The sequence below is a fragment of the Neoarius graeffei genome, chromosome 20, assembly GCF_027579695.1.
Source record: "Neoarius graeffei isolate fNeoGra1 chromosome 20, fNeoGra1.pri, whole genome shotgun sequence".
NCBI lineage: Eukaryota > Metazoa > Chordata > Actinopteri > Siluriformes > Ariidae > Neoarius > Neoarius graeffei.
In genome coordinates this window covers 57,885,363-57,897,758 of record NC_083588.1, presented here as the reverse complement: position 1 = coordinate 57,897,758, position 12,396 = coordinate 57,885,363, and the positions used below count along the sequence as shown (strand labels likewise).

The window sequence follows — 12,396 nt, the reverse complement described above, 5'->3', positions numbered from 1 at the left end:
AAAAAAAAAAAAAAAGTGTGAACGAACACACGGTTTCACAAAAAGACGTCGAGAAAGGTGGCTTTTGAACCTCTCGCTGAAATCAAAGCATGCTTGAGTTTCACTTGGTGAAAGGTTTGTATCTCCCTCTCAGCTCTGTCCTTAGTGTTTTCCAAGTACTTTTCTTGCTATGTGTGATTTTACAGTACTTTTTTTTTTAAGTCACGAAGCGCCAAAGCCAACACAAGTGAGAATCAAGCCAACTGTTGTTTGTTTACACTTCAACTTGCAGCGCTTTGTTGTAAAGACGTGAACGAAAAGCTTAAACGCCACACTTACACAGGCAAAAACAATCCAGGATTCATTCGGCAGCGACGTGATCCCGAAGTCCTTTACCCAGCCACGTACAAAAAAAGTCGTAAGCCTCCATACTCTTCCACGCTTTCATCTGTTTTGCGGTGTAGAAGGACGTCTGCAACACCAGATAGTTCGAGATGTCAGGGAACTCGACTGAAGGGTAGTTTTTAAAATCGTATGACAAATCCTTCTTTCCCAGACTGTAGGGGTCGATTCCATTGCACATAGCGATCTTCTGAATATATCTAAAGCGAGCAGCGGCTTCTAGATTACGAGCGTACTCTGATAAGTTATCGCTAGTTGCTTGCATTACGGCAGCCGTTTTGGTTTGCTCGACCACCAGCTGTTTTACCGGAAGTGAAATCGCTAAGAAAAGTCACGTGACTGAAACCCAAGAATACTGGACTTTATTAAGTCAATACTGAAAGATGCCCAACTATACAACATTTAATTACACTGAGCATGCTGAAGACGCTTAGATAATTTGTTGTATGTAGCCGATTTTGCTTTCTCCGTTGTCCTTCTGTTGTACGACTGTCTTCGCTTCACACCGGACACTAGTTTGAGAGAGAAATCAGAAGTTCCAGTTCTGGAACACGACCGACGAAGTCAGTTTGCTTCCAGGAAGACGACTACGCATCACTACTGCGTACTGCATTTAAGACGCGCTGTGACTGGCTGAGAGCGTGAATCGGGTTACCTCTCGGCCAATCACAGCGCAGCTAACGTACACGGGAATTCCCGGAATGATCCGAATCAGCGTAAACAAGGACACGTCCGAACGGCAAAAATAAGTTGAATCGATCAATCAATCGATACACACACACCGGTAAAACCGGTTGAAAAACATTATTTTCAGGTTTACACACAGTCGTGCTTCAAATCCGTAGCTGCTACGCCCAAATCGTCCATGTTGGCATCTCTGTACATATCACGAAATCATTTCTATGCTACATCACCCAATTTATAGATTTATTCACAAACTAAAAGCAACGCAGCAGCTCAGTGATAACTTTTTTTTTTTTCACGGTCCGGTTTCCATCAAATCCTGTGCTCTGATTGGCTGGCGAGCGGGTCTGTATCCTACGGTACCGACCCCGGTTACGGACCTCTGGCGAATCGCTCATTCACAACAAACATAGTAGCATTTTTTGTCAACATTTATCTTTTTTTTTTTAAATAAGATTATTAAAAATCTTATAAGTTTTTGCACCAGCACTTCTCAGGAGAATAACATTAATTTTACAGCATGGATAGCGATAACGACAGTGTTCACAGCGAAAGCGAGTTTTACTACCCTGAGGAAGAAGAAATAAAAGAAAACATTTCAGGAGAAAGCTAAAAACCTGTAACTGTTGCTAACGCCGAGCAAAAACATGGCTGAATCCTGAATGACTCAATTTTGTATAAATAGGGGACTACATAGGCAGCAAAATGTAGTTTTTTTTCCTGCCATGGAAGTGCACTTGTATACTGAGGAGGAAGCCATTTGCATCACAGCCGTGAATGAGGATTCAAAATGGCGGCTCGGTTTTCCCTTTCGGGCGCTCTCGTTTTCTGTTAGAATTTGGTGAAGAAAAAAATAAATGTGTTATTTACCAGCTTAAGGTCGGTCCGTATGGTGAAATACTGTGATCTCGGCCCTCTACTTTCAAGACCTCGGTCACGGTATTTCACAATACGGACCTCCCAGCTGGTAAATAACATTTATTTAAAAAAAATGTACATTAACCCCCCCCCCCCCCCAAAAAAAAAAAAAAACCAACTCCTAATTTTAGAAAAGATTTCAAAAACACATACCAGCATAATTTGACAATATCGATATTATCACATTGCCCAGTTCTAAACTGAGCTACAAGTATTAGTTTAATATCGAGGTTAAAAAACAAACACGCTACATTTCAATGCCTTCAAGGGTTTTAATACGGAAGCATACTGGCGAGGTATCATCCGAAAGCACGAAATTTACTTTTCACGGTAAACGATATTCGGGCTCGATTTCAACACTCTTAAACTTAAGCATTTACAAGTTATAAAGGATTTAATTTACATACTATAGCAGAGAGAGCTAAACAGAGATGAGGAAGGCCGTTCAGTCAGGTATACTCCACTCTGAATGAAAGACTAAAGAGGAGATTTTGATTATTATTTTTAATTATTATTTTTTTTAAAAAGCTGCCTGCAATATTATCTACATGCCTAGTCAGCGAATAATGCAGTCCCAGTTGCACAAGCACCATGCCAGCACATAATGACAGAGGGTACTGTACACCGAATCACTGTGTTGGAGAGACAGAGAGAGAGACAGAACGTGTGATAGAAAGAAGAGAGAGAGAGAGAGAGAGAGAGAGAGGTGTGTGCAAGGAACAAAGACAGAGAGACAGAGAAAGAGAGAGAAAGACAGTGAGATAAGCGTTACAAGGAGCCCCTAAAGAGACAGGAGTAGGAGAGCAGAGCGTGCAGATACAAACCGGGTCAGAGCTGCTTAGCTAATTGGGGCCAATTCGCTGCAGGAGAGAAATGTCGAACACCCCAAGTTGTGTACAATACTGTAAATATCTGAAATTACTGTCCTACACAGACACTAACACAAAAACAAAAAACACAGATCACTGGAGTGCAATCTCACACACACACACAGCCTTTTTTCATACCACACACGGAACACACTTGTACTCTCATGCTCTCGCTGTGGCGTGGAGAACACACTGAACGCATCATGCAACCCAAGTAAACGTCCTTTGCGAAACAAAGTCTCGGATTTCGGTCACATGGAAATATATAAAACGTTCATCAGTGCAGTGCTGTATTGTATTGTTTACATAAAATTGTCTTCGAGTCTTGAACAAGTTTATCCGACAGTGTCCGTATGCAGGTAGGAGTGTTTATTATTACATAAAGAGAGACAGTGTGTCATCCACGCCACGCTTTTAAAAAATGAATACACGTCACAATGACACAGACAGGTCATGAGCATGACCGTACACACTTACAGATAACATCATCTTTCTCTCACACACACACACACCTCTCATATCTGTGATCAAAATAAACTGATGTGCGGGTTGATCACAGTGATTGGTACAATCCGACAGCTTTCCTCTCCTCCATCGTGTGACTATGGTAACGACACTGAAGGAGGGGGGAGAGAAAGAGAGAGAGCTGGGAGGGACTCAGGGGCTCTATGGGGGGCTCTGAAGGGACAAAGTAAAGGATTTAACTGTCTTTAAAACAAAGTGGGCAGCTTGATACTGAAAAGGGGTGGGGCTGACAGCAGAGGAGGTGTGGCTATAAACTCTTGACTGCACCAATCAAGCAATCATTCACTCACACACAATCAGTCGTGGATCTAATCCAAATGGGATGACGTGAGGTGAGGGGGGCGCGACCTTACCGATTCTATGGGCTTGTCCAGGGAGGCCTGTTCCAACTCCAACTGGCCCTCGTCATACTGGTCAAAGTGATTCCCACCCTGCGGTCACAAAGAGTCGAGACAAATTTAAAACAAAACAAAACAACAAACAAAAAGCATGCATGCTGAGAAAAATTACTTACCAGAGACGGAACCGATCCGGTGATCAGCATCCGGCTGAACCAGAACGGTGGATTAGATATACAACGAAAAAAACCCTAATTTGAACTGGATGTTGGGACAAATGGAAAAGATTGTTTTTGGAACTAGAAGTGTTGACAATTGTGGGGTTTTTTTTTTTTGGGGGGGGGGGGGGGGGGGGGATTATTTTATTCTATATTAACCTCACTTGCTCGGTCTTTACGAGGTCTTGACAGTACGGACCAAGCCATAAATGAGGTCTGTATATTTAAAAAAAAAAAAAAAAAAGGCCTCGGTCTGGTATTTTCCCATAAAGACCAAGCAAGCGAGGTTAATCAGGAGTTTATTATTTGGCTTTTTTATTTATTAGATTAAAATTGACGGCCATTATAATGAGGCGTGAGGCTGCTTTCAGGTCACGTCATATTTGCAACATAGTTGAGTCACACATTCAGAATAAACAACTGTTTCAAAACTGAATTTGTTAGCGGTTAGTGGTTTCTGAATAACTCGGTGATTCGTTTGTCTTTCGGACATTTTTTATTCCGTTTTGATTTCCAATTCGTCTTTCTTTTTGCAAAATTGAAAGCCGGCGCCTTAGGGAGAAAGTCTGTGATTGAACTACTGGCATTACGGGAAAATTCGGCTCGCCGAGAAACCAATCAGAGCGCACGATTTTACCGGAAGTAGCTTGTGCCATAGAATAATTATGGATTATTACCTCCGCCAAGGATGTAATGCTTTCCATGCAAGCAGGATTGCACAAAATCTACAGACCCTATTTCCATGAAACTTGGTGGAAGGGTGTAGCTTGGGCCAAGGAAGAACCCATTAAACTTTGGAGTAGGGTTGGGCGGTATTACGGTAAGAAGGTATCCCGAGGTATCCAAAAGTACCAACGGTATCGGTCTCATTACCGTCATTTTAAAAAAATATATAATATCTAAATAAATATGGAGTACATGAGGTCATAATATAAAATAATAAATTGAAGATCATCCCGAATAACTGTGTGATCGTATTTTCACTAATTCTATCAATTTCCTAAAGAAGTTTTCATCGCGTGCAGGGTTGTTTATGTCGTTACCATGGCAACCCTGCGTGACATTTTGGAGTCTGACAGAAAGCTTCGCAAGAGACTGAGATCGGGGGTGTCATGGCTCAGATGGCTAAGGCACCGTACCATAAATCCGGGGACCCGGGTTCGATTCTGACCCGAGGTTATTTCCCGATCCCGTCTCTCTCTCCCCCGCTCATTTCCTGTCTCTCTATACTGTCCTATCTAAAAAAAAAAAAAAAAAAAAAAAAGAGACTGAGACCGCGGTTGAAAGATGGCAAGTCAAGATAACGAGTTAGTGGCAAAAAAAAAAAATACAACATCGGCAGTGTGGCAGTATTTTGGTTTCAAACCAAACGAAAAATCTAATATGTCCCCTAAGGCACACCATAGCCTGGGGTACTCCACTTCCACGAGATCTCTCCAATGAGTTGTGTTTTGAGTAGGTTACATGAGTAACAACAAGGTAAAATAATATAACGTATGACATTTGGGATGTGGGTAATAAACGTTTGAAATGTCCTCTACTGAAGAAACGGAAGAAAACATCGTAGCGTAAACTGTTAGGTTTCTGGTGGGAATTAGCAATGCGCTTGCTATCTTTGTTGGGCGTGTTAAACCGTATGGATTTAAGTGGAATAATTGTAAGGAGTTATGTGATCAAGACAACGTTTTAAGCAAGGTAAGGCCATTTGATTATTAATTTCCCCGCCATGGCATGACGTGGGCCCATATGATTTTGCCTTGTGCAGCTATCACGCATTTGAATTAGGTTCGCCTCATCTGCGCTGAAGAATATGGTTTATCGCGCAGTCTAAACGGACTTGGGTGTTGGTTGATTCTTTTTCTTTTTTTTATTTCCCATGCTTGAAAGGGTATGATCCTGCTCATCGTGTACTTTTTTTTGATGGAGGAGGTGAAATAGTGCTGCAAATGGCGTTTCAACGCAGACGTGTAAACGACAGTTGAATGCTATTTTCAAGATGAAGGAAGAGTTGCGTGATGCTTTGAAATATCTCTTAATCCATTCATCAATGCACAAAATTCACTTTGCTGCTTAATCCATACCACAATGCACACAATTCGCTATGCTGCTTTTAAATAGTACATTTGAGGCATAGGCGCACGTTACACAGTAGGCCGAAACAAAATATTTTTTTCTCGGTAATACCGTATACCCCGGGAAAACACAGAGACGGTTTAAAGGTATCAAAATTTGGATACCGCCCAACCCTACTTTGGAGTTACGTTGCAGATCCACAAATTTAGTTTCACTTTCAAGAACATTGCGAGACATGACATGTATCCTTGGTGGAAGTCTGTGCTCAACACTACCATACATCTTAAAACGTAGGAGATGGTAGTAAAAAGTTCAAGAGAGGCAAAACAAATCAATCAACGTAGAAGTACGATGACTATTACATGAGCACTAGTAGTCCTCTGGGATGCACGTGTCTGCACAAATGTAATACAGAAACATATCATGGGACACTGGTTTCAAAATGTGTCTTGATGCGGAACAAACAGGCTGTAGAATCATTGCCAGTATGTATGACTTGGTTACGGCTGCAGATTTGCAGATCATAGAAGAGCTGACTATCGTCACTGGTGGAATGAGGTCTGCGCTCTCCAAGTGTCCTAGTTATATGTGTCTCCAAGGGTTTAACTGAATAAACCGAATTGGGAAATCAAATAATGATTTCGTCAATGTAGTTTTTCTTGATGAGTATCAATATCAGCCAATACTCAAGTTTTCGATACTAGTACTGGTATAATAAAAAGGAAGGAAAAAAAAGACGCATCTCTCCTATTTACTCACTTTCAATGGGAAGAGATACACAAAGCATTCTGTTTTATAAATCTCAGATCCAACTCATTCAGAAAACTGTGCAAGAATTCACAATTCCGTATGACAGAACTTCTTCAGTCATTTGCATGAGAGTCTGTATTGAGATACTCAACCCAGATAATCAGCCCAAATAAGGGCACCTTCAGAAGGAGGATCTAAATTACCACATCTTTTTTCCTTAGAGAAGAGAGGTCACGATATCAGAGACTCCCTCAGTCACAACTGGATCAAAATACATGTTCTCAAACACGAAAATAATCCACATCAGGGTGGCGTGATAAAGCACTGTTACAGCCCCAAAGTTGATTACTTTCTAATAACAGAATATCCCAAAACATTTTAGTCCTCTTATTCCACAACAATGTGCACATGCCAGGGCTCTACGTTAACTTTGAGACATGGTTGCCCATTTGTAGAAATCTGGTTGCCCGAACTCAGAACATGGTTGCCCAAATATTACATTTTTTTTATTTATTTATTATTCAACCTTCTCAGACGCTGTCTGTATCAACAAGCATTACTCGCACGGGGCGCTAGTGTCAATGCGGTAATTAGTCATGTAGTGAAGGACATACCAATATTCAGTCCCCCCAGGATTCCGCAGGCCATTTTTGTGATTGTTGCGGGCTAAAATGTCTGATGTTGCGGGGGTGTTTTTCCAAAAAATTGCGATGAAAGTTGCGGTGTTTAGGTTTTTGTTGCGATTACATTATGGGAGGAAGTGAAAGTTGTGAGAAATTGTTGCGATTTTCTCTTTTTGTGATTAAAATTGATATGTTAAATATTAAGTTATTATTGATTAAAAAAAAAACAGACACTGAGAAATGGTCCTATAAACAACTTTACCAATATAAAAGATTACCAGGACTACAAAAATGCAGAAAAATAGGCTTTACTTATCCAAATGCACCTGTTGGTTCAAAAGTTAAAGTGCAGAGAACCTCACAGCACAACATGAAGTTACCTTAAAATATAATATAAATGCCTCAGCTTTCATGTAAGAAAAAAACTTAATACTAGTACTGTGTGCAGGCAGTCTCTCCTGAAGACTAAATTGAACAATAATTATGAACTAATAAAATAAATGGCTCAGGCTTCATAGAAGAAAAAAATAATAATTTGAACAGAATCTCACAGTATGATACTGAAGCTGCCTAAACAATGGAAAATAAAATACCATTTTGGCAAAAATGTTGGTATCCATTAATTTCTTGTATTAAGTAAAAAAAAAAAAAAAAAAAAGTGCGCACAGTCCTTCACTGTAAACATAACACACTTTCAGGAACAGAATTTAAGCCTATATAAACACTGACTCGCACATGCTGCTTCTCTTGAATGTATACACGGAAGTAAGGCGGAAGGTAGTTTGCCGACGTCACCTCAAGACGACGCCAGCGATTGGTCAAATTTGCAGGAAAGTTGCGGTGATTGGATATAATTGCAACACCGCCCTGAATTCGCGGGGATTGGTTGAATTTGCCTTGAAGTTGCAAATCGCAACATCGCGAAATCCTGGAGGGTCTGAATAGAACACTGAATATGCACTATGCAATAATTATTAACAATGGGAAATAGGGATGTTAACCGATGATCGTATCAACGTCAACCGGTTAATTTTTTTTTGGTTGTCAGTGAAAAAAAAAAAAAAAATCGTTTTGAAGCTGCCGATTTTGGAGCGGAGAACCTGGAATTCTGTGTTGTAAACGCTTGGGGCACGCCATGTGGTGTAAGGACGACAGCTGACAAATCAGAAACACCCATTCAGTCATGTCCCGCCCCAGTTGAACACAGCTGCCACTCGGCGAAAGAAAAAAAAAGTGTAGACAGGCTTTTTAGCTTACAAATTACTATTCTGTTTTTTTTTTTAATTATTATTAGAAGGCACATCGAGTTTAGTCCTGCCTTGGCCAGTGCATTCTGAAAGTATGTTTCGGTCTGTAGCCAACAATGCATGTTATTGCAGATCATATCTCTCCACACAAACTAAAGGTGCAGATGCCGACTTTTCACGGCTTTTTCGTGGACTGTAACGGCATTTGCTCATGTAGTAATTTTAATACAGAATTTACTCTGATGAAATTATTCAGACACTCCAACGCCCCCCCCCTAAAAAAAAAATCGGATCTGCACGAGCCGTGAAAAAGGCGCGCCGTTTGCATCCCTGTTTAAACTCATAGGTTAACCGAATTTAACCGGCTAATGAGGCTCGGTGGTCGGTCAAGATTTTTTTTAGTTTTCGCCATCCCTAATGGGAAACTGCATTGCGAGCCCGCGATGTGCAAATGTGAATTCCGCTAGTTGTTGAACATCCCGTAATGATAACATGAACGCGGTCTTCCGAGTCAAACAATCCCAAATCGTGATGGAATTTCATCATAATATGAATGAATAAACATCGTTTTTCACGCAAGTTGACATATTTGGGTAGTTGCCCGATCGGGCAAGCATTTGTGAGAGTCTGGTTGTCCGAATCTATTGAATGGTTGCCCCGGGCAATCGGGCTACTGTTAATGTCGAGCCCTGCATGCTAACAATGTTCTACTGATTAAAGAACAACGTGCCATACTTTGTACTTTTTAATCTGCTTGAAGCCTTTTTAATGTTGTGGAACATCTGTGAATCAAGTCACTTACATTACAGCAGCTATAAACTCTAATTCCCCCTCACCATCCTTTTTTTTTCCCCCTTCTCTTGAATTAAATAAAGCCCTATTCAGCCAGAATTAAGTTTACAAAGAGTCCTGGGGTGACTTCCTAACTTACAGATGCTACTCTGCGAGTTTATTTCCGTCCAATCGGCCATGTCGGTATTTTTCTTAGCCTTCCTCTGAGAAACTTATAATCCGAATTACCTATCCAATTTGAGTCACTTCTGGATGTGATTTTTCTCCAAAGCTGTTGCCTGGCATTGTCTGGGAACAATGTCTGGGAACGACGTCACACCTGAGTTGACCAGGTTCCAGTACAATGAATCAGAAAACCAAGATGGACTCCATTGTTAGCAATGCCAGTTCTAGCCAGGTTAGCCATTTTTAGCATTACCAGTTAACGACGACGCATTATTCATTACTTCGCGGTTCAAACGCCGTAGCAGATTGTCCACAAATAGAAACTGGACCGTACTCTGTGTGTGACTGATTTAACGAGACACAAATAAGACACAAGTGCTAATAAGCAAGAGATCACTCCAGCTTTTTACTGCTGATGTACAAAGCAGCCATCCTGGATTTTGAGGCCGGGGTTGGCGACGTCCTTTCAACTTTCTAAGCCGGAAATTCCAAATTCCCAGTTCAACTGGAACGCAGTAGGGGAAACCGGGTATGGTTGTAACACGGGGGGAGTTGTAACGCCACTAATTCCACCAATCAGGGATAAGATACAAGTCATGTGGCAATTAGAATCTCTTCATAGTTCCTTTTCGACCACGCATGGACATTTGGAAATCGTTGGCGCAAGTTCTCATGGAGAGAAGTGAAAAAAACAAAGTCTGAGGTAAGAAAGTAACTTTTTTTAATATATTATTTTTTTTCCTAGTGCTTTACACATTGTAGGTAACGTTGTATGAGTTATATCAGGTCAAACTACAGTCTCTAAGGTAAAGAATGGTGTACTTATCCCCTGCTAATGTCAAAGCACCATGCTAATACAGCTAGCTAAGCAATGGATGACAGTGGTGGGGTAGGTTGTAACAAGTTTTTTGAAAGTGTTACAACCATCCCCTTACATACAAAAAAGATTTTTTTGTGATTTTGATAATTCTGCAGAATGCCTAGAACATGGGTGAGGAAAACAACTCGTGGAGTGGATGCTAAACTGCTAAAAAGAGCAGCAGAAGAGATTAGGAAAGGTACATCTGTAAGGGCAGTGGCAAGAAACCATGGCATCTGCCATGTTACCCTTAACAGACATGCTCATTCAGTTCATCTTTGTGTGTGTGACTTTTCAATAAATACACGCACACACATACACAGTGTAAACATTATGCTTTTTATATTTTGTTTATAACATTAATATGATCTTAATTTTCAATATGGAGAGTGGATTGTATGTCATACAACATAGTTGGTGAATCTATTTTCCATGTTCATGCAATAAATCGGCATATGAAATGGACTTCTGTTGTTTTTTTTCTGTGTTTTAACTACCTGTTACAACCTACCCCAATACGTGTTGCAACCTACCCCAGTAGTGGGGTAGGTTGTAACAAAGGTACACTCTGTATTTGACACAATCAGACAAATTTTGTGATGTAGTTGAGGAGATTTAAATGGTTGCAAACTGCAGTAGACAAATGTGGGTACTTTGCCTAAAAGTTCTACAACTGTAGTTTAAAAAGAAATGAGAGTTTTATGTGCTGAAGAAAAATGTGTTACAACCATACCCGGTCTCCCCTACTCATCTCAGTGTGCATCAGTGACCCTCCCGTCGATACTGCACACTTCCTGAATCATGAAATGAACGAGTGCTCTGAGAGCACAAATATCCCCCGCTGGCAACTCGGCCATAACTCTGGTAAAACGTGACTGAACTGAACGAAATTGCAATATGCACATTACTGACATGTAACAAAGAATATTGTCAAGTTTAGTGAAATTCCTCAAAAAATTGAGAGAGGAGTTGAATTCAGAAGGCAAGTACCCTTCTCGGGATGGACATCGCCGTGACATAATCCCCCTTCGGGCCCTTCAGCCAGCGGGGGATAATAAAAATTGTGAAGGAAGTTGATTTCAGAAAGCGAGCACACCTTGATGAAATTGCCAAAGTTTGTTAATAATCAAGGGCATAACTCTGGTAAAATTTGCCCAAATTAAACGAAATTTCAATACGCGTATAACTGTCATATAACAAAGCCTTTTACCAAATTTGGTGAAATTCCTCCAGAAATTGTGAGCGGAGTTGATTTCAGAAGAACGTACACCCTCAAGAAATTGTCAAAGTTATTTAATCAAGGGTCAAAACTCTGGGAAAATTTTCACAAACGAAATTAAAATCGCAATATGTGTATTACCGTCATATAACAAGGCCTTTTTACCAAGCTTCGAGAAATTCGTCCAAAAATTCTAAGAGGAGTTGATGTCAGAAGGCAAACACACCTTCAGGAAATTGTGAAAATACAAGGTTGTTAATCGAGGACTGTAACTCTGGTAAAAAGCAACCAAATTGAACAAAACAACATGCGTACTACCGACATATAACAAAGCCTTTTGCCAAGTTGAGTGAAATTCCTCCACAAAATGTGAGAGGAGTTGATTTCAGAAGGAAAACACTCATGAAATTGTCAAAATTATAAATTTTGTTAAGTCAAGGGCTGTAACTCTGGTAAAATGTGACCGAATTTAACGAAACTGCAATATACGTATTACCGACACGTAACAAAGAATCCTGCCAAGTTTTGTGAAATTGCTCCAAAAATTGCAAGAGGAGTTGATTTCAGAAGGTGAGCACCCTTCCCGGGACGGATGGATGGACGGACGTCGCCACATCATCCCCCTTCGGGCCTTTCGGCCAGCGGGGGGATAAAAACGGATGCTTTAGAAGAGGCACTGAACTATATACTTGGTCTAGGAAATAAACTTTGACGACACACACTGCTCAATTTAAA

The 12,396-nt window shown here is 40.6% G+C and overlaps 1 protein-coding gene across 5 annotated transcripts in view; it reads right to left on the bottom strand.

The window, feature by feature from the left end:
• Nucleotides 1–12,396, bottom strand: part of gpatch8 (G patch domain containing 8) — an 82,459-nt gene that overhangs the window by 42,047 nt on the left and 28,016 nt on the right. For 2 of the 5 annotated variants that reach the window (XM_060902052.1, XM_060902053.1), the window contains exon 2: nucleotides 3,731–3,808. In XM_060902052.1, coding sequence (XP_060758035.1) covers nucleotides 3,731–3,808 — 78 coding nt within the window. Of the gene's footprint in view, nucleotides 1–2,807; nucleotides 2,844–3,730; nucleotides 3,812–12,396 lie in introns of those variants that run through there. The other 3 variants (XM_060902057.1, XM_060902054.1, XM_060902056.1) reach the window with 2 other exon arrangements.